The 22,785-nt window shown below is 42.9% G+C and overlaps 1 protein-coding gene across 1 annotated transcript in view; it reads left to right on the top strand.

Annotated features, from left to right (window-relative positions):
• Nucleotides 1–22,785, top strand: part of LOC137951133 (WD40 repeat-containing protein HOS15-like) — a 37,403-nt gene that overhangs the window by 5,236 nt on the left and 9,382 nt on the right. Inside the window, exons 2-5 of the mRNA XM_068797733.1 lie at nucleotides 17,363–17,508; nucleotides 17,727–18,126; nucleotides 18,438–18,532; nucleotides 18,619–18,638. Of these exons, the coding sequence (XP_068653834.1) occupies nucleotides 17,363–17,508; nucleotides 17,727–18,126; nucleotides 18,438–18,532; nucleotides 18,619–18,638 (661 nt within the window). The remainder of the gene's footprint in view (nucleotides 1–17,362; nucleotides 17,509–17,726; nucleotides 18,127–18,437; nucleotides 18,533–18,618; nucleotides 18,639–22,785) is intronic.

Below are 22,785 nucleotides of genomic sequence, written 5' to 3'. Positions count from 1 at the left end.
TTCCAAAAACAAATCCCCTGCCATCACCCCCCAACGTGAAGCTGATCTTCCATAACCCCCTACACCTACACGTATTCCAGAAAAAGGAAGAAAGGGAAAGCCAAAGACCCCCCCCCCCCCAAAAAAAAAAAAAAAAAATTCCCCTCCAGTCCTCCCCACCGAAATCCCCTCTTTGGTCTGAATTTCCACTTCCACCAACCTCTAACCCAATCCCAACCATGTTACCTCAAGCCAATTAGCGGGATGACCTACTCAAGTTTCTTCTAACAAGAACAAGACTACCCCCCTGAAGACTTTTTTGAAATGACGGAGCTCGCAACAATCTTCTGCTCCTACTACCTGGAAGCTCGCGAGACGACGCAGAATACACCCCCCCCCCCCCCCCCCCCCCCCCCCCCCCCCCTCACGTACTTAATGATCGTGTTGTCCTGGAATGTCAGAGGACTCTGTTCTTATTCTAAGCGAGCCCTTGGTCAAAGCAACACTTTTTGAATGTAAGCCAAAAATAGTAATTCTTGTTGAAACAAAGCTGCAATCTTTTTGACTACTCTGTTGCCAGTGAATTATGGGCTAATGTCGATGCAATTGGGTACTCTGGTGGCATAGTTGTCATCTGGGACCCAAAAGCAGTTGACGCCACTCTCACTATGTTGGGCCATTTTTCAATCGGCCTGCGCTTCCATGATCACTCCCTTGGAACATCATGGGCGTTAGCTGGCATCTACAACCCTGCCCTGGCTACTGGCTGGAGACTTCAATGCTATTCTCCTTTGCTCAGATAAAAGCCCTCCCGCCACCAGAACCTCGTCCATCATGAGAGCTTTTTTTCGATGTCATTAGTAGCCTGGATGAGACGGAGGATGAAGCCATGGTGTGGCTTGACACCAAGGACGAAGACTGTGCAAGTCCAGTGCACAACAACAACAACGACAGCTAAGGCCAAGTGCAATGGCACGGCCCAAAGGGACGCACGCATATGGCCGGCCCGGCATCAGCTGCAGAGGAAGAAGACATACTTGAGCTTGCCAAACGGATGGCCAAGCAGCAAGACGCGCAACGACACTAGCAGCCGGCCGAGACAGAAACCGTAACCACAACAAATGCGCATGCGGGCGCATTGGTGTAAGGGGTTGCGCGCGCGGCGCAAAAGCTATGTGCGCGCAAGCGCAGGCACCTAGCGCAATTGGGGTTGCCATGCTGGTTCTGCAATGCGCGCGTGCCAGTGCATCAATACAAAGTGGCAAAATCTGGGAGGTTGCCATTTCGGGGGAAATTCTTCGACCCTTGTAAATTCATTCACCATCTTGTAGAGAAAGCTTGTATAGCACGTGAGGGAGAGAATTGTAGAGAGCACGTCCCCTGGTTTCAGTCATCAATACAAGGTATTCTCCCCCTCTAATCCTCTTGGTTTCCTTTGTTTTTATACTGCTGTTCGACTTGGGAGGGAAGGAGCATTGTGACGACGATTTAGGGAAGGAGGCTGTACTGTTTTCGAAGGACTGAAAGCAGACCACATGCGGCTTAGAATTTCCGCCAGCCTAAAGGAGTTTAGGCTCATCTAAGCCCGTGACAAACTGGTATCAGAGCGTACGTTGCAATCAATGACTTCCACAAGTGGAGAAAATGCTTCAAGAGGCGAAGAACAAGTAAGTGACGTTAACTTTCGTTTTACAACTCTTGAGCATCGTTTGGGCAGCGTTGAAAATCTTTGTACGAACTCCGAATTGGCTGAGAGGATTTGAGGAAGACGTCAAAGACCTCTTTGGGGAGCTGCGTGCAAGACTCTCCTTGTGCGAACAAGCCTTGGCAAATAGAGGGGTTGTTCATGTACAAGCAAAGTCTTTCACCGGAAAGAGAGACCAAAGGTCATAGATAATTTTCTATGGCAAGTGGAGCAATACTTCCATGCTAGCAAGCTCACCGATGATCAAACGAAGGTTAATAATGCTGCCATGTTCCTTTCCGATGATGCAATTCTTTGGTGGAGGAGGCGTACGGGAGATGAGCAAGGGGGAGAAGAACCTGTCCAAACTTGGGACGACTTCAAGAGAGAGCTACGAAGACAATTCTTTCTGGAGAGGCCAAGGCCAAGCCAGAAGAGAAGAAGAAGACGGACAAAGCAAAGAAGAAGGTTCGGTGCTTCATTTGTGATGGGACTGCCCAAAGAAGCATCTCCTCAATGCTGCTTAAACCGAACTTGGGGATGGTGGAACCGAGCCTAGAATGGGCTCTATAACATTGCTGAATGCTGTTCGTTCAAGGGGAGAGTGAGACCCTCCACTTTCGGTAAGATCTCTTAGAGAACTTCTTTTTATTAGCTTAACACTTGCTGTTGGACGCCTAGTGAAGGCAATGGTGGATACTGGCGCCACTCACAACTTTCTATCTGAAGAGGAAGCTAGGCGCGCCTAAGGCTTCGAGGGGAGAAGGATGGCAGCAAGATGAAAGCTGTTAATTCTGCGGCTCGTGAGGTCCAAGGAGTTGCCAAGGACGTCCCTGTTGTGATAGGCAAGTGGGTTGGCTCTCTAAACTTTACTATTGTCCCCATGGACGATTTTAATGGAATTCTTTTCAGTTTGTAAGGCTTTTATTGTACCGTATTTGGGTTTGGTGGGGATTATGGATGAAAGGGGTCCTTGTAACATGATACACCCTGATAACTAGAAGAAAGAGTTTCAAGCCAAAGAGAAATAAATCACGAACCTTCGCTGCTGAAATCAAAATAAATAACCTCCTCGAGAAGACGGTGATTCCTCGATAGCTCGGCAAACCCAACCTCGCACAGACGATAACCTCCCCCGATCACGCCAAACTACTCCGATGACAGTAATCCCAAACGGTGAAAGCGATAGCCACAAAAAAGGAAACTCCGAAATCGAAATCCCAATTGAACTCCACTAAAATCAGCAAGATAACCTCTGATATCCTGACTTCGAAAAAACTTGGGCTCCTTGAAGCTCATCTAACAACTCATCGATCACTGGAATGGGAAACTTATCCAGAATCGTCTCCTTGTTAAGGGCTCGATAGTCCACACAAAATCTCCAGCTTCCATCTTTCTTCTTGCACGGGGCTTGAAAAAGGGCTAGTGCTAGGCTGTATGATTCCAACAGCCAACATTTCTCCCACCAACTGTTCTATTTCATCTTTTTGTATTTGGGGGTACCGATATGGGCGAACACTCACCGGTGAAGCTCCCTCTTTCAAAGTTATGGCATGCTCCTTTGCCCTTTGTGGTGGTAACTCTTGGGGCATGGCAAAAACATCTCCGAACTCTGTCAAAACTTTCTTCACCATCGCTGTCGTATCCTCCCTCGGTGGTGACACTGCCACTGTGGTACAACCCAACTCCACAAGAACCCCATGTCCCTCATGCTTGATAGTTCGCATCATCGCCTTAAGTGAAACCAAAGTTTTGTGCAAGGAGGGATCTCTTTGTAACACCACCGTCTCATTACCCAATTTGAACTTTATAACATGTGTTTTCCAGTTCGTATATGTGCCTCCTAAGGTTTCCAACCATTGTACCCCTAAAATCACATCAGTGCTTCCCAATTCCAAAGGCAAAATATCCTTCACTATCTCTATTCCTTCCCTGGGCAGTGCCGCACCTGTACCCAATTGAACGTTGCGGCAAGTGCAGTTTCTTGACCACTGTGGTGGAAATAAAATTATGGGTACGACGACTGGTTGTTCTCCGATGCTTCCCGCAATCTTGATAGTCTTTGTTAATCCCACTACCGAATTCAACGACACCTCCACTTTGAGCAGCCGCGCTAACCCCGTCCTCCTGCTGTTCACCCTTGCCATCGTTGCTATCCTACATAACTTCTTCCAGCTCTTGTAAAATTAGCACTTGTAGGTCCTTGTTTTTACATCATGCCCAGCTAAGAATTTTTCATCACAACGGTAGCACAAACCCCACTCTCTCCGATATTGGATTTCGGCTTCCGTGAGTTTCCTGAATGGCGTCCTCTTCTCCACCCCACGTTTCGTCGATTCTGCCATGGACGTGATCCACCGCTGGTTTTGGAGTACCCAGCCCAAACCGAGTCTGCTTAATAACTTTATTTTTTTCTTCCAACTTTTGTGCCAACTCCATGGTCCTTCCCAACCCATGTGGCTCCAACACCCTCACCTCGGCCCGAATTTCGGACTTAAAGCCAATACAAAGTTGGACTCCAACACCTTTTTTGGAATGTCTTCCAATGTGGACACAAATCCTCAAATCGCCTTCTTCAATGCCAGAAATTTCTCATTAGGAGAGCCGTCTTCGGAACTTCGGAACAGTTTTAGCAATAAGGACTGAAATTTTTCCCAATTCATGATCTCTCTCCTATTATTTTTGTACTTGAACCATTTTAATGCCCTTCAAGACATACTACTGTGGCTTCTAGTTTTTCACCGTGAGATACCCAGTTCAGCGAGAAATAGCATTCAACTCTATAAATTCAGTCATCTGGGTCTTCATATCGGCTCTGCCTATTCCGATCAGCCTCGCCACTGTCTCTTCCATGTCCGATACCTCTCTGGATCGAGTTATCGCCCACTGTCGAGTCTAGCCCCTATCTCGCCGTCCTACTCTGAGCATTCAGATTTCAGTTGAGCTCCTCTTGGGTATGCAGGTGTTGCTCAACACGCCCTATCAGCGCTGTCAACCCTTGTTCCATGGCTGGAATCTTCCGGACTTCTTCCTTCATCAAACTCACCTCCTCCCTTATTGCGCTAACAATTCCTTCCACCGAATCCACCCTCGACTCCATTCTGGTAGTAGCCATGAGGATTTTTTTTTTTTTTTTTTTACTTCGCTACCAATCGTCGAAGTCGAAACTCCCCTCGACTCCCGGCTGACGACGCTTCCGATATCCTTACTGCCGAAATCGTAACAGAACCCACCTTCTTCGAGCAGACGACGCTCCCGAAACCTTTGATATCTTGCGATTCAGTAAGCTTTGATGCCACCAAAATCGAAAAATAGAAATTCCTTTTTTACTGCTGAGCTCCAGATGCGAACCCAGCCAAATGTTAAGCACCTAGCCAATACTACCCAAAAGATCGGTTTGTTAGGAGCGGAAGACATAGGTACTTAACCCAAGACCATAACATCACACCCCACCTTCGCGAGACAACGATCACGGCTGCCCACTCTAGCAACACTAGTTGGACCTGGGTTAAGTTCCTACGACCTACTAGTAATTTTAATCTGGCCTCTAGGTCGCCCCCTTCGCTAGGTTGCCTCCTTCGGGATTCGAAGTCGCGAAGTGGGAGCCCGCTCTGATACCAAATGATACACCCCGATAACCAGAATAAAGAGTTTTAAGCCAAAGAGAAATAAATCACGAACCTTCGCTGCTGAAATCAAAATAAATAACCTCCTCGAGTAGACGGTGATTCCTTGATAGCTCGGCAAACCCAACCTCGAGCAGACGATAACCTCCCGATCACGCCAAACTACTCTGATAACTGTAATCCCAGATGGTGAAAGCGATGGCCACAAAAAAGGAAACTTTGAAATCGAAATCCCAATCGAACTCCACTAAAATCAGCAAGATAACCACTGGTATTCGAGAGACCAGCTCTGTAGACGAAACGACGCCCCTTCCTCTCCCTTGACTCCCCCTCTAAATTCCCTCCCGAAACCACTAGCCTTCTCAAATTCCCAAAATGCCCAAAATGCCCCCGACCCATTAATCACCCTCTAATTATCCTTCTGTTTACTCCTTCTAAATAGGTAATACTATTGTGGGGTCTATCATAACATCTCTTTGTGCTGTTGAACAAGTGGAGTCCACCCCCACCCCCAAGTAGATTCAAACGATTTTGCATGAGTTTAAGGACGTCATGCCGGAACAACTTCCTGCCCGATTGCCACCTAGGAGAGAGGGTTGGACCAAGGAGCAAAGAAGCCAGCCAAAACACCCAAGGAGTTGGATGAATTGCGCAAACAACTCAGTGAATTGCTGGACGCTAGGTTCATCAAACCAAGTAAGGCACCCTATGGAGCTCCTGTTTTGTTTCAAACAAAGAAGGATGGAAGCATGAGGCTATGCATCGATTAAGGGAGGCAAGGGGAAGACGACCTGTGTGACCAGGTATGGGGCCTATGAGTTCATGGTTATGCCTCTCAGCTTGACCAATGCAACTGCCACTTTCTTCACTCTTATGAACGAGGTATTTTCCGAGTACTTGGACTATTTTGTAGTTGTATACTTAGATGATATAGTGGTGTACAACTAAGACTTGGAGGAGCACAAAGAGCACCTTCACAAGGTGTTTCGTATTTTAAGAAAGAACTAGCTGTATGAAAAGAAAGAGAAGTGTTCATTTGGGCTGCAAGAAGTGTCCTGGATAGGGGGAGGACGGATTTGGATGGACAGCAAAAAAGGTCGAGGCCATAAGGGATTGGCCAACTCCCACTCTTGCTAATTACAGGAGATTCATCAAGGGGTTTTCAGCACTTGCCGCCCCCTTGATTGACCTTCTCAAGGACTATTCTTGGCATTGGACGGAAAGATACCAACAGTCCTTTCAGTGACTCAAAGACTCCATGATGGCTGAACCAGTGCTAAAACTTGCTGACTCCAAGCCATTTGAGGTGCACACGGATGCCTCAAATTTTGCCATCAATGATATACTGCTGTAGTATATTGTTTACGTACTTGGAGGCAGCCTCCAAGTTTATTGTAAAAACTGATAATGTTGGTTCTAGCTACTTCTTGACGCAGAAAAATCCCGAAGCAAGCTCGGTGGCCAGACTTATTGGCCGAGTTTGACTTTGAGATGATGTACGAGGCGAAAGCCAATGTTGCTGCTGCAGATGCCTTAAGCAGAAAGACAGGTTCTACTACGCCTTTTGATGGAGAGAAGGGCAAAAGGGTATTGGCGCACATGCAGCGCACGACACCAGAAAGCATTGCCTGAACGCGCACAAAAACGGAACCCGTGCACGCGGAAGAGGCAGAGGCGCGCATGGCGCTATGCGAACAGCGCTCGGCAGCCCCAACTTGCGATGCGGCAGGCCCTTCACGCGCAACACGAAAAACACTTACAGTGGGGTTTTTGCAACCGAAACGGATGTTGTTTCGTTTGCAGGCTCTTTTGGCCATAACCCAGGTCAGTGCCACCATTCTTGACAGAATTCGCATTGGTTTTCGCCAAGATGCCCAGGCCACTGCATTAGGCGAAACAAGACAATTTTGGCTTGAGGACGGACTGCTCAAGACCAAAGGTAACAGACTTTATGCCAAAGGTGACCTCTTGAGGGAATGCCATGATTCTTTGTGGGCAGGACATCCAAGTCAAAGAAGGACATTGGCCTTGCTCTCTGGCCAGACTTAGAGAGCGATGTGGAGGGAGGAATTTGTGCGCACATGTCTTATCTGTCAACAGGATAAGATCGAACAAAGAAAGCCCAGAGGCTTGTTACACAGCCTTTGCCCATTCCAAAACGGCCGTGGGAGTCTATTTCAATGGTCTTCATTTCTGGTTTGCGCAAGAAAGACGGGCTAGGGTCTATCATGGTAGTGGTGGATCGTTTTACGAAGTACGGAACATTCGTAGCAGTGCCAAGTGTATTATACAGCGGCGGAGGCTGCTCGAGCATTCATGGCATAGGTGGTGAAGCACTGGGGTGTGCCCACAACGATCATATGGAACGAGTTATGGGAACTACTCTTAATTTTTCCACTAGTTTTCATCCTCAGAATGACTGCCAAACTGAGCGCATAAACGCTTTGTTGGAGCAATATTTGCGCATCTATGTTGCAGCTAATCAAAAGAATTGGCCAGACTTGTTGGACATGGCCCAGTTCTCATACAACTTGCAGAAATCCGAATCCACAGGGCATAGTCCTTTTGAGTTAGCAACAGGACAACAACCCTTAGCGCCTATGGGACTCATTCCAGATACCTCACGGAAGAGTCCAGCAGCCCATCAACTGGCGAGGAGATGGAAAGACAAAATAGAATTGGCATGGGTCCTACACAAGGTAGCTAAAAAAATGGAGAAGTATGCTAATTTGAAGAGGAGGGTGTCTTCTTTCAAGGTAGGTGACCATGTCCTTCTGAAACTAAGACCTGAACAATTGCATCACCTAAGAAGCAAGAACAAAGGTCTTTTGAAGAATTATGAAGGCCCCTTTCCTATCATTGAACTTGTGGGCAACCTAGCCTACAAATTGTAGCTGCCGAAAAGGTTTAAGTTCCACAATGTTTTTCATGTATAGAACCTTAAACCTTATTTTGAAGACCTAGACCCGGAGAGAATAGTTGACCCAATGGCACCAATTGATGTATCAATTGATGTATCATTGAACTTGTGGGCAACCTAGCCTACAAATTGTAGCTGCCGAAAAGGTTTAAGTTCCACAATGTTTTTCATGTATAGAACCTTAAACCTTATTTTGAAGACCCAGACCCGGAGAGAATAGTTGACCCAATGGCACCAATTGATGTATCAACTACTTTTGTAAACAAAGTAATGTATATTATTATAGACCGAGAGGAGCGCAAAAGGGTAAGCCCCGGAGGACGCAATACTTGGTCAAGTGGCAGGGTCAACTGTAAAGCGAGGCAACATGGCAAGACGTTGCGTAGTTGTGGCCGTTCGAGAAGGAGGTGGCCGACTATCACCAAGGGACGCAGACGAGGGCGTTTGCCTTATGGAGGTGGGAGTATGAGACAGAGGATGAAGCCATGGTGTAGCTAGACTGTGCAAGTCCAGTGCACAACAACAGCAGCGATGGCCAAGGCCAAGTACAATGGCACGACCCAGAGGGGTGCACGCATATGGCCGGCTCGGCATGAGCTGCAGAGGAAGAAGACATACTTAAGCTTGCCAAGCAGATGCACAACGACCCCAACAGCTAGCCGAGACAGAAACCGTAACCACAACAGATGCGCGCACAACAAGCAGAATGCACGCACGCACGGCCTGGGCAAAGGGCGCATTGGCGTAAGGGGTTGCACGCACGGTGCGGAAGCTATGTGCACGCAAGCGCATGAAGCAACAGCGCGGGCGCCCAACGTAGTTGGGGTTGCCATGCTGGTTCTGCAACGTGCGTGTGCGTGCGCATGCAAAGTGGCAAAATCTAGGAGGATGCCATTTCTGGGGAAATTCTTCTTTGGCCACTCCCACACGTCCCCTATGCCAACTAGGACTCATTTTAAGTGTGATTTGAGTGTTGATTTGAGTGGGCACATGAATGGAGACACCTAGGACGTCCACATACAAGATTGAGTCCAAGAGGAGTAAATCAAGGGATTTGAATGGGGAGAGGTTCTCTTCTCATTGGATGGAAGGGAGAGATCCAGGGGGGTCAAATACCAAGGCATTCGACCCTTGTAAATTCATTCACCATCTTGTAGAGAAAGCTTGTATAGCACGTGAGAGAGAGAATTGTTGAGAGACTCTGGTCCTCCACCTTGGACGGCCAGCATTGTGGTTTCAGTCATCAATACAAGGTATTCTCCCCCTCTAATCTTGGTTTCCTTTGTTTTAATACTGTTGTTCGACTTGAGAGGGAAGGAGCATTGTGACGACGATTTAGGGAAAGAGGTTGTACTGTTTTCGAAGGACTGAAAGCAGGCCACATGAGACTTAGAATTTCTGCCAGCCTAAAGGAGTTTAGGCTCGTCTAAGTCCTTGAAACAGGGGCTCTCAGAGATTCCCCTCTCTGGGAAAAAATTCACTTGGACCAATTGTCAGACCCCCCGTGAAACAGGGGCTCTCAAAGTTGGACCCTTTTTTTGCTAACAACGAATGGGGACAACTTTTCCCTAACATTTTCGGCCAAGTTCAAAACAAAATTGGATCCGATCACTGGCCTATTTAAATTAATACTCGTCCATCTGCTTGGGGACGATCCCCTTCCGTTTCGAAAATGCATGGACACTTATTGAGTCCTTCACTCCTTCCCTCAAAAACTGGTGGCTTGAGCAGGAGACTCATCCCTCTTCAGTTTTGAAAATGCATGGATACTTATTGAGTCCTTCACTCCTTCCCTGAAAAACTGGTGGCTCGAGCAAGAGACTCATCCCAACCCGGGTTGGGCTCTTCCTCTAAAACTCAAAGCGCTCAAGGCAAAGATCTGATTATGGGCAAGAAATCACCGTGTTGCTGCTGCTTGGACACTTATTGAGTCCTTCACTCCTTCCCTCAAAAACTGGTGGCTTGAGCAGGAGACTCATCCCTCTTCCGTTTCGAAAATGCATGGATACTTATTGAGTCCTTCACTCCTTCCCTGAAAAACTGGTGGCTCGAGCAAGAGACTCATCCCAACCCGGGTTGGGCTCTTCCTCTAAAACTCAAAGCGCTCAAGGCAAAGATCTGATTATGGGCAAGAAATCACCGTGTTGCTGCTGCTTCCCGGAAAAACTTGATTCGTCACCGCATATCTGAGCTGGATTTACTTGAAGAACAAAGGTAATCTCTCCTCCTGATTTACTTGTTAGAAATCAATTAAATATGGAGTATTTTAATTTACTTCGTTTAGAATCGGTCCTTTGGAAACAACGTGCTAGATTCCATTGGATGGCCGATGGAAATGGGAACACAAAGTTCTTTCATTCCATCGCTTCGGCCAGGAGGAGGACTAATCGTATCACTTCTCTCTTTCTTGGAGACCAAGTGATAACGAATAGTATTTTTCAGACTTGTATACGGAAGAATGTTACAACAGACCTAAGCTTCCCGCATCTCGATTTCCAGTGAATCTCTTCTGACAACGCTACAAATTTGGAAAAACCATTCACTACTGAAGAAATTGATTTGGCTGCCCTTGGCCTTCCAAAAGTTAAAGCTCCTGGACCAGATGGCTTTAACGGTGAGTTTTACCATTGTTTTTGGGATCTGATAAAAAAGGATGTGTACGCTCTCATCCACAATTTCCACGAAGTCGGTATTACCCATGGAGGAATCGGTGCATCTTTCATTGCTCTTATCCCAAAAAAGTCAAATATTGAATTGCCCTAGGATTTTTGACCCATTAGCCTCACTGAAGGTTATTAATCCTTGTCAAAGTGCTTTCATCCGTGATAGGAATATTTTGGATGAGAAGTTGTATTTCTACCACATCTTATTCTGTACTCGTTAATGGAAAGCCGTGCAGTTTCTTCAAAGCATCTAGGGGGATTAGACAAGGTGATCCTTTATCCCCTTTCATATTTACTCTGATTGACGAGTACCTTGTCTCTATGATCCGATTAGCTAAACGATCGGGTTGGCTTAGTCCTATCTCTGAAGACCAGAACCAAGATATCCCGATCTTACAGTATGTTGATGACACAATCCTTTTTGGAGAAGGTCTATGTGATTAGTTTCTCACATGAAAGCCGTGTTGAACATTTTCGAATTAACTACTGGTCAAAAGGTAAGCTGGGAAAAAACTTCTATCATTGGCCTCCGTATGGCGTCACTTCCGGGCACCTATTTGGGTCTGCCTCTGACCCTGGCTCTGCCAACAAAAAGTGAATGGTTCCCTGTCATTGAACGCCTCGAAGGCCGTCTTGCATCATGGAAAGGCAGATTTCTATCCAAAGCTGGTAAGTTGGTTCTCATTATCCTGTTTACATGGTATACCCTCTTATTTTCTCTCATTGTACCATTGTCCTGCCTCTATTCAAAATAGAATAGAACTCCTAAAAAGGAGATTTTTATGGGATGGGCCAAATGGGGAAAGAAAGTAGTCTTGTGAAATGGGATGACGTTTGTAAACCCATCATGATGGGTGGTCTCGTGATTCGGGATATTGCAACTACCAACTCGGCCTTACTATTGAAGTGGATATGGAAATTTAATGTGCAACCTACTCTGTTATGGTGGAAAATGGTTGAAGCCAAATTTGAGAAAGGCATTGGGTGGTGGCTTGACGACGGGAGACTTTACAAATTATCGCCTGTATGGAAGAAAATTGCCCAACTCCTTCCTGTCTTTAAATCTGTGGTCAAATGCTATATTGGTTCTGGAAGTCGAACTAAGTTCTGGACCGACTGGTGGGCTGGCTCAAGCAGTTTCATAGATAGTTATGGATGCATTTATCGACTGTCAAGAGTTCAGGATGTGCTGAGCAACGACTAACCTTTGGCAAATGGAACTTAGATCTTAGACGAGCCTTAACTGATGATGAAGCTTTGGAAGCTACAGATCTAGTCGCAAATCTCTCTACAGTTAGAATAAAAAACTCACCAGACACACTAATCTGGACGCCATGCAGGCAAGGTACGTTCTCTACTGCTTTTGCCTATCACTTCATGATCTCTCCCCAAGCACATCAACCAGCTCATCCAGCTTCCTTTGCATGGTCTCTACATATTCCACTTCATCCAATATTAAGCCGTATCTAGACGTGGCTAAGATTCAGATTCTTAGTTCCTCTGCCCTTCCCTCTTGTGATGACATCAATGCTACATTGTTACAGATTCTTGATCCATCTCCTTCTTCGCCGATTGATGCTCCATCAGCTATGTTCTCTGGTAATCGGGGTACATCATACCCATTTAGAGGACGCGGCCGAAATACAAGAGGAGACCGCAATAGAGGTGGTCGAACGGGTCTGACCCGTTCTTGTTCTACGTCTCATCCAATTGCCAATTTTATGTCTTCTCATCGCTTATCTTCTGAGTGTGTTCAGTTTCTTGCTTCTCTTATTTCTGTTTCCATACCGCAATCCTACCAGGAGGCCCTGATACATTCTGGATGAAAGGCGGCTATGGATTAAGAAATGCATGCATTATATCAAAATCAAACATGGGTCTTTTTAGTGAAACACAACCCAGAGGGGTCGGTTGCAAAAGGTTATACTCAATGCTATGGGATAGATTATGAAGAGACTTTCTCTCCGGTTGCAAAACTAAACTCGGTACGTATCATCCTCTCTATTGCTGCTAACTCATCCTGGCCAGTATATATCAGCTCGATGTAAAAAATGCATTTTTAAATGGTGATATACATGAAAAAATTTATATGGTTTAACCACCAGGATATGTGGTTGAGGAGGAGTCCGTATGCCGGTTAAAGAAATCTTTATATGGGCTTAAACAGTCCCTTCAGGCCTGGTTTGATAAATTCAGTCAAGCGCTTCTATGATTTGGCTTTCATAGGTACTCGGTTGATCACTCAGTATATATTAAAGATACTATCAAAGGGAAGATATTATTGGTTGTGTATGTTGATGATATTATCTTGATTGGGAATGATGCTCATAGTATACAAGAAGTGAAAAATATGATATGTCAAGAGTTCAAGACTAAAGATTTGGGTTAAGCTCAAATATTTTCTTGGTATAGAAGTCCTTTAGTTAAACCATGGAATAGTATTGTCTCAAAGAAAATACGTCTTGGATCTTCTTGAAGAAATAGGAATGAAGGGCTGTAGACCAAAAATTGTGTGCCACAACTGGAGAAGACGTGACACTGGCAAATATCAAAGACATGTGGGAAAATTGTGTGTGGCAAATGTTCGACCACCTCTATTGCGGCCTCCTCTTGTTTTTTAGCCGTGTCATCGAAATGGGGATGATGTACCCCGATTACTAAAGAACATAGCTAATTGGAGCATCAATCGGAGAAGGAGGAGATGGATCAGGAATCTGTAACAATGTAGCAATGATGTCATCAAAAGAGGGAAGGGTAGAGGAACTAAGAATCTGAGTCTTAGCCACTTCTAGATACAACTTAATATTGGTAAGGCAAATAGCCGCTGCTAGGGCCTCGCATTATTTTTCTTGAACAACAATGTCGGTAGAGGATGGTTGAGCAATTTTCCATTCTTAGAGAAGGCCACGAAACCAGGCCAAAAACTCATGAATATTATCTCCTTGTTTGGTAGCCAGCATACTTTGGAAAACATCATATATTCTTTGCAAGGAGGCGATATTGGAATAGAGTTTAGCACATGTGTCCCAAATATCCTTGGAAGTTTCCATGTCGACCACATTGTTAGCGACATGTTCTTCCATGCGGTTATAATAAGCCAATTAATAACCATGTTATCGTTTTTTACCCATTTACGATAGACTTCATCTTCTTTATCAATCGGAGAAGGGATTTTGATAACATGACTGAGAAGGTCACGAGTAATGAGAACCCTCCGTACCGATTGTGACCACCTGAGGTAATTGGAAAGACCTCTTAATGGAATTGTAGTAATTCGGAGTATGTCACTCTTATTACTCATATGTCCATTCTCCATGTTGACACAAATCAACTAGTGAGGTCAATTGTCAAAGGGGCTCAAATAACAATTACACAACGTAATTTGAAGCACCCGTAGACCAAATTAGCCACCAAAAATAAGTAGAGAATATTTTCACGAGAATAAGCACCAAATCATGGAAAAGTTGGTGCTTTTGTCAAGTGATAGCAAGAACCAACCACTACTCAACTTCTCTTATATTTATCAAAACAATAGAAAGAAGAAAAGATGCAACTCTTATTCTTAATCCAAACTCAACCACAAAACCAAGAGCAACTTTAGATAAAGCATTTCTTGGCCAACCAAGAGCAATTTCTTGGCAAAATAAATTCCAACTCATGGGAATACTTTAACACAAAAAAAGATTCAATTGCTGAAGTTCAAACGCAAAAAATAATAGGGATAAGTGAGTTCTGGAATTTCATCAAACATATAACGGTCATCCAACAACATCACACACTCGCATGAGTAACATTAGATTATAGGATTGACAACAACATATGCTGGAATCTCATATCAACAATGTTTGATTCCCGTTACATAAAGGTAACTGAATCCAAATAACAAACAAAAAACAATGACCTTTGATCAATCATGTAATTTTGCTACAAGATGATCAAAACTACAACATCCTAGTCATAAAAGATAGATCTTCACAATGTTTATGAAGATTATCCTGACTTGACGTTAATCAAGAATTCAAGAAGATGGAAAGAAATAAAATTGAAACCATAAAGAGAGAATAAGAAAAAAAAAATCAGATTTTACCTATATCTCCATGGCAGAACTCCTTCTATAAACAACTTCTTGAATGGATGACATAATTACTTGAATAGGGATCCTAACCTCCATGCTCTTATACCATGTAGAAGTTAGGACTCTTCTTACCGAATTGGGATTTTATAAAGGAGGCTCTATGAGCCTACATTGTGATAATCAAGTAGCTATTCACATTACGTCCAATCCAGTCTTCCATGAAAGAACTAAACATATTGAAGTGGTTTGTCATTTTATACGGGAGAAGTTTCAAGCAGGAATAATTACTCTCAAGTATGTTTCATCTCAAGAGCAATTAGCTAATATCCTCACCAAACTGGTTACATCCAAAATTCTATCTTATATAGGTGGCAAACTGAGTATTATGATGTATTTTCTCCTCTAGCTTGAGGGGGAGTGTTGGAAGATGGGCTGAAGCCTACAAGCTCAAGGTTAGAAGCCCACACGTGAAAGGAGTGGCAAAGTGGTTATTTATGGTATGTTCCATAAGGATGGCATGAAGATGTAAATACATTGTCTTAGTTTGTCTTTTAATCTATTGAGTTGTAACCCTAAGGGCTTTGTAACACTATAAATAAGAGCATTGGCTAAAAGGCAAGGCATTCCAGCCTTCTCTTCTTTTTGAGAAATCGTCCAGCCACCCTCTCCTCTCCCTTGACGCATTCTCTCCTTCACTTAATCCAAACTCTCCTCTCTAACGTCCTTCTCCTTTTTCCCTCTTCTTTCTCTTCTCTCCTTCTTCTTCCACGTTAACCTAGAGTCATTCTCATGGAGTCCTTACAACAAGAGGTTGCAGGGAGGCTCCCAATTTAGCACAAGAGTCAGATGCAGAGTTAGATGATCTAGAAACATGAGACCAATCACAATAAATGGAAGATACAATATCAGAAATTTCCAAGAAAACATCCTAATATAGCCACGGGGATCTGAGGAGGAGGAACATCAACCAATTACAACTTTAGAGTCTCCTTCAATGATGAGGGGTCCGCTAAATCGATCCTGAAAAAATTCCACTACTTTGCAGGTAATGTGGGTCCTATACACTACATAATAATTAGGGCAATTAGGCGGCAATTGATAGATGCCACCATTACACTCCAGTAATCCACGAAGAACAGCATCCAAAGTAGGTAATAAGGGCTGATGTCTTCCTCGATGTTGATGACACAGGCAGGCACACTGCTTTTGTGATATGCGCTGGCAAGAATAGGGTAAAAGAACCCTAACAACCCTCTAGGGCACAAGTATCCCATAAAGCTGTTCAATTGACAGTAGTAACCATTAAACCTAAGGGTTATGGCAGTAATAAAAAAAAAGGCACAATTTTGTAAGAATCCTTTTCTTGGAGAGCTTGACCATTTGAGGAGAACAGGATTCTGGCATGAAAACCCACTTTAATCAAATCGATAGCTCTGATACCATGTAAAACAATAAAAAAAAGTATTTTGGAAGATGAAAGTGAGAAAGAAGGATAGAGAGGAGGAGAAATCGTTGGAGAGAACCGTCTGGTTAGGGGAAAGATCGACCCCTAACCTGTTTACAAGGGAAAAGGATTGAAATGCCCTACTTTAGCTGTCTCTCTTACAACCACCAAACAGTAATAAAACAATGTAAAAACTTACATCGGTGAACACAGCTAATTCACTTCCGTCTAACTATAACTTCAGAAAAAGGTGATTGTTGTCATATGGAGTCGATTCCCAGGTGCAACCAGGGTTTATGACTAATATTATCTTATGAAGCTATAGAAGGTGAAAGAATCTACATCTTGTTTGTGTGCCTTGAGGTATATACCTGCATAGGCCTCTTTTAAAGCATGGTTTTTATGTGTTAAAGTGTATTTAGAGGTAAAAAGTTAGAAAATTTTGAGCAAGAGATGGTGGGTGACATAATCCTTTACTTTGAAATTAATATTCTCAACAGCCATTATTGCAAGTATACCTTTCATAGCAGTTTGGTTGCAGTTAAAGAGGGTCTCTGTAGAGCTTTGAGAATAGGCATTAGACCTTTCATGTTATTTCTAAGCGAGCTTTTGTGTTTAGAAACTTGAAAATGACTAAATTTAGTGGTTTTTTATGTTCTAAATTTCTTTTATATTCTCTTGGCTGCTTTGGTTTTCGTTATTTTACTTTCTTCATGTATTTGGCTGCCTTTGTTTTTGTTGCACAAAAATAAATTAAACAGGTGTGTAGCTGGTTGAAAGTTTTGGCATTCTATGCAGTGGAAAAGAAAAAAAAAAAAAAAAAGATCTGGTGTCTGTTGCAATGTTTCATATTAAGTTGATTGCTACCAAGAAGTTATGATTGTGAGTTGCATCTATTGATACTGCTTTGAGTTTGATAGTATGTTTCTTAGTTTATTTGGTGTTCTTTCTCTGATTTATTAAAGTTGCAGGTTTCACACATTCAGCATTTACTTTAGGATATGAAGCAGGGATTAACAAAAGTCCTATTGACGGCAACTTAGTTCCACCAGGTGCTCTCGTTACGTTTGTGCAGAAGGGACTTCAATATCTAGAGCTAGAAGCTAATTTGAGCAATGTGAGCGATACTTCCTTGATATATGATAACATTCACCCTACTTTTCAGTCTATTGGGTTAGTTAAGAAACTTCACATTTATTCCAATGCCTGTGCAAGAAAAATCTCCTTCTTTGCTTTCTCTCCCCCCTCCTTTCCTATCTCAATCTAAGTGGAAGAAACCTTTGTACCTTATAGAAGATATCTTATCCTGATTGGTGCTTGATTTAAGCTTGGCAGAGTGAAACAGATGTTGATGATGAATTTGCATTCATACAACCTTTGGATCTCATTACAAAAGATGTCTATGAACTGCGTCAAATTATAAAAGAGAAAAAGGAAAGTCTCCAAAAAGAAGAAGAGAAGGAAAAGGAGAAAGCAAAGGATAAGGGGAAGGATAAAGAAGCTGAGAAGGACCATGAAAGAGAACGTGCACGTGAAAGGGAGAAAGATCGGCAGGAGAAGGAGAAAGAAGCTGAAAAGGATAGGGAGAGGATAGAAAAGGATAGAGAGCGAGAAAAAGAAAAGCAGAGTGAAAAGGAAAAGGAAAAGGAAAAGGAGGAACATATTGATCAGGATTTCAATAAAGAGCAGGAGGACAAGGCTCAAGTTAAAGAAGAGGAGACTGGAATTTTTGGAGGTAATGTTTTCCAAACTAAAGTTCTTTACTTTTGGCCTTCCAAATGGCTACAATGAAAGTGTACTTCTTTGCTAGTCATTTTAGGTCGTGGGATATTTGACGCATGTATAAAGGTCATGTTATTTGGCCAATGAGAGCATCTTGATCTTTTTATTATCTCAGTAGGATACTGTATGATCAGATCTGGTAGATCAACTCAATAATCAATATGTTCACTAGAACAGATAAAATCTATTTTCTGTTTTTTTTTCAATTGTTTCTTAGTAATACTCTCTTCTCTGTCAGTTACATCTGTTTGACCACTTTGATAGGGCCTGAACCAATGAATATAGCTACAAGCTCTCCATCTTTGACAAACGAGATCCCTAGTTCTTATGTAACAATTTTGGAAGGGCATACTTCTGAGGTCTGTGGATTCTGGGTATTTCTTTCTGATTAAAAAATTTCAGTAATTGTCATTCCTTTGTACTATGCCATTTTGGTTTTCTTCAGGTTTTTGTCTGTGCATCTGGGTTAGTACATTCTTTCCTGTCTTTATCCTTCTGTTCAGCCTTCCTCGAATGAGATGCACATTTGTTCTATACATTTTTAACCTTAAATATTAGTTATAATTTAATTCAATCAACTTTTCAAAAAAGAAATTTGAAATGAAATTTTATACTTTTAAATGTTACCAATGAATTCTTAAGGCCTTTTTTCTTGTCTGCATGTATATGTCTCTGCATACATGCATGTGTATACATAGAGGAGTCTGGAGTAGGTATGATAGCCAAGACTTGTTAACCAGGAACCTGTGCTGCTTAAAGTGGGGAGGGATAAGGAATTTTCAACCCCGTGAGTTGGGGTTGAGATCTTGGAGAAAAAATGCTGTCTAGCTGGGGCTGGGTCTGGGTCTGGTAATGTGCCCTGAGATCTAATGCCTTTCATTCGTACTTTAAGCAAAAGACATATAAGTTTTAAAGAATTTTGTTATTGATTTCTAGAAGTTGGAGGGTAAATAACTAGAGTGACGTGTAAATTATATGGAGATTTTAATCTTTTCTTCTTTTAGAAGACGTGACAGTTTTAAAAACAGAAAAGTTGTGTATGAAAAAGAGGCAGAAATTCAAATTGTCTTGAGTGGTTTGACACTTGCCCTTTTTACAAAAGACTGTATGTTAAGTTTTCAAAAAATGAATAGACATGGTTTTACAAAACCATAAACTTTTTTTTTTTTTTGAGGAAAAGTGTGAAATATATTATTAAGAGAGAGAGATACAAACCTAACTAAACAGGACCTTCCTCCACAACAAGATGTTGGAGAAAAAACACCTGATTTAGCCTGATCATCCGCTAAGTGATTAGCGGATCTAGGAATATGATTCCATATACATTGTAATTGAGAAGTTAAAATACATACGTCATCAAAAAGATTCCAGTGACGCCAAGGCAATTTAGCCTGATCATCCGCTAAGTGATTAGCGGATCTAGGAATATGATTCCATATACATTGTAATTGAGAAGTTCATATACATACATCATCAAAAAGATTCCAGTGATGCCAAGGCGGTTTACATTTCTTAGTACCCCAACTGATAATGACTTGAGAATCATCTTCAACATATAACGGTCCTACTATCCTTTGATGGAACAGTTGGAGGCCATTAAATAATCCTGATAACTTTGCCGTAGTGGAGTCTGAAATCCCAATAGGTCCAGAAAAAGAAAGGAGGAGATTCCCTTTATCATCGTGAATAACCCCACCATAGCCAGCTGGTCCCGGACAACCCAATGCACTTCCGTCAAAATTTAGTTTAAAGTATCCGGCCGGGGGGGGGGGAGAGACCATGTCTTCATTATTGGAGGTCGTGGGGGATAAGACATTTTTGCAACCAGATTCCAATTTTCTCGTAAGTTCCTTCAAGGTTTTTAAATCCTTTTCTCATACGAATCCAAGATGTAACTTGCCCAATAACATGATTGCTAAGAATATTATCAGGAATAGATTTTTGATTAAACCTTCGATTACTTCGCTCTTTCCAAAGGGCCCAGATGATGTGACCAACGCAGTAAGAGATTAAAAGCTTTCCAAGTTTTGGGAGATTCGCCTTTGTGATTGTATGAATAGTTTCTGTGAGGTTTTGAGAAGAGCAGTATAGTAGGCCAATTTTGCTGATGAGAGTAGTCCACACCGAGTGAGCATAATTACACAACAATAGTATATGATCCGCAGTTTCAGTGGAGACAAAGTAGAACGGGCACATAGGATCAGCGACCTGAGTTCCACGGCACATTAACATGTCCGATGTCAATATTTTATTTTGGCAAACCGTCCAAATAAAGAATTTTTCTCTTGGAGGGGCGTGTAAGGTCCACACAATTGCAGATAAGTGACCGGATTGAGCAGGGGGTGAGAAGAGTTTTATATGCAGTTGAGGTAGAGAACGTACCTTTGGGACAAGGAGTCCATATCAGTATCAGGAGCATTTCTGACACGAACCGCAGATAATTTCGTAATAAGATCAGCAACTTCAAGAGTTTCTGTTTCTGTTAAAGCTCTACGGAGATTTAGGTTCTAGTTACAAGAGTTCTACCTGACCGCTGAAATATAATCCCCATTGTTCCTTGCAAGAGAGAGAAGATTTGACAAAAACTAAAGTTTAGGCTAGCCTAGCCAATCCACCAATCCGTCCAGAATTTTGTCCTACTACCAGATCCAATATAGCACTTGACGGATTTTTTGAAAACAGGAAGCAAGGCAGCTATTTTTTTCCAAATAGGAGATAGCCTGTTATACCTTCCTCCTTTAGTCCACCATCCGGAGAATTTGTTTCCTTTACCGGCCACTATATTTTGCCAGATCAGAGACGGGAACATATTGAATTTCCAGAGCCACTTCAGAAGTAGAGCTGAGTTTGTGGTTGCAGTGTCACGAATCCCAAGACCACCCTCAGCAAAAGGCTTACATACGTCAACCCATTTTACAAGACTATTGTTTTCCCCATTTTGCCCTCATAAAAATCTTCTTTTTAGAAACTCGATTCTCTTGTTGACAGGACAGCGGTACAGGGATAAAAAGTAAGATGGAATACCATGTAAATAGGACTTGATCAGATTGAGTTTACTAGCTTTAGACAAGAATTTCCCTTTCCAGGAAGAGAGCCTACCTTCCAGCCGCTCAATGACTAGGTGCCAAGCAGATTTTGAGGGCAAGGCAGAGGATAAAGGGAGACCCAAATAAGTACCCGAAGAGGAATCAACTATACAGCCCAGATAATTTGCAATGGAGCTGAGAACCAGGGGTTAATATTAAAACCCAAAATGGAAGATTTAGCCCAACTTACCTTTTGTCCAGAGGACAACTCAAAAAGATTTAGCAAGGCTTTCAAGTGCGAGATTTGAGAGAAGAAGCCTTGCTCTGAAAAAAATAGTATCATCAGCATATTGCAGTAAAGAATATCTTGGCCAAAATCTGTTGAGATAGGATTGAGCCAGCCGGTTCTTTTGGCAAATTTGACCATAGAAGCAAGATGCTCCCCCAAGAGAGTGAATAGGAAAGAGGACAGAGGGTCCCCTTGTCTTATTCCTCTCGTGGCTTTGAAATAACCGCAAGGAGTCCCATTTACTAAAACAAAAAAATATGGGGAGGAGATACAGCTTCACATCCAAAATTTTCACCGCGTCCTGAAACCCATTCTATCGAACAAGTAATCAATTAGTTTCAAGTTTAATCGGTCAAAGGCCTTCTCAAAATCAATTTTAAGAACGAATCTTGGTCTGCTCGATTTTTTGAAGGTGTCAAGAAGCTCATGGGCAGCCATGGCAGAGTCTAGAATGTTTCTCTTTGATAAATGTGCACTTTGGCAGGGGCTAATAATTTTGTAGAGGTGGGGCCGGAGGCGGTTAACTAGATAACGGGCAATGATTTTATAGTAGCTTGTGGTGAGGTTGATAGGTCTAAAATCTTGGGGAAGAGTGGCAGCAGTTTTTTTTGGGATTAGGGTAATAAAAAAAGCTCCAACTGCCTTGTGAGTGATGCCGACTTGGTGGAAATTTCGGACAAATTCGTAAACTTCCGGTTTAATGGTATCCCAAAACTTATGATAAAACTCACCATTAAACCCGTCCGGTCCAGGCGCTTTGTCCTTCGGGAGCCTCATCACTGCCAGTTCAATTTCTTCATTCCTGAAGAGCTTTTCCAGATCTGTTGCCTCAAACAAGGAGATCCTCGAGTAGTCGAGTTGAGGCAACTTCAATCGGTTGAAACGCTCTTCGGAATACAACTCTGAGAAAAACTTCACAAAGATGTTAGAGATGGAGGGGCTATCTGTAATCACTTGGTCTCCATGACAGAGGGAAGTGATACGGTTAACCCTCCTCCTAGCCGAGGCTATAGCATTGAAAAACTTCGTATTTTCATCCCCCTCGGCCATCCAACGGAATCTTGCCCGTTGTTTCCAATGGATAGTTTCGCAACAAAGCAGACAAGAGAGCTCAAAATTTAATTGACATCTAAGATTTAACTCAAGGGAAGAAATGGACCTTTGTTCTTCGAGTAGATCGAGCTCCAATATACGGCGACGAACTAAATCCTTCCAAGAAGCGCGGTAGGACATAGACCACGATCGAATCTTCAACTTCAGAGCTTTTAATTTAAGGGCAAGATTCCAACCAGGATTT

The sequence above is a fragment of the Aristolochia californica genome, unplaced genomic scaffold, assembly GCF_029961685.1.
Source record: "Aristolochia californica isolate CCGP_79_NKW_82.1479 unplaced genomic scaffold, dmAriCali1.0.hap1 SCAF_15, whole genome shotgun sequence".
In the NCBI taxonomy this organism is placed as follows: domain Eukaryota; kingdom Viridiplantae; phylum Streptophyta; class Magnoliopsida; order Piperales; family Aristolochiaceae; genus Aristolochia; species Aristolochia californica.
The sequence above is the reverse complement of the archived record's forward strand: the minus strand, read 5'-3'. Positions and strand labels throughout refer to the sequence as shown.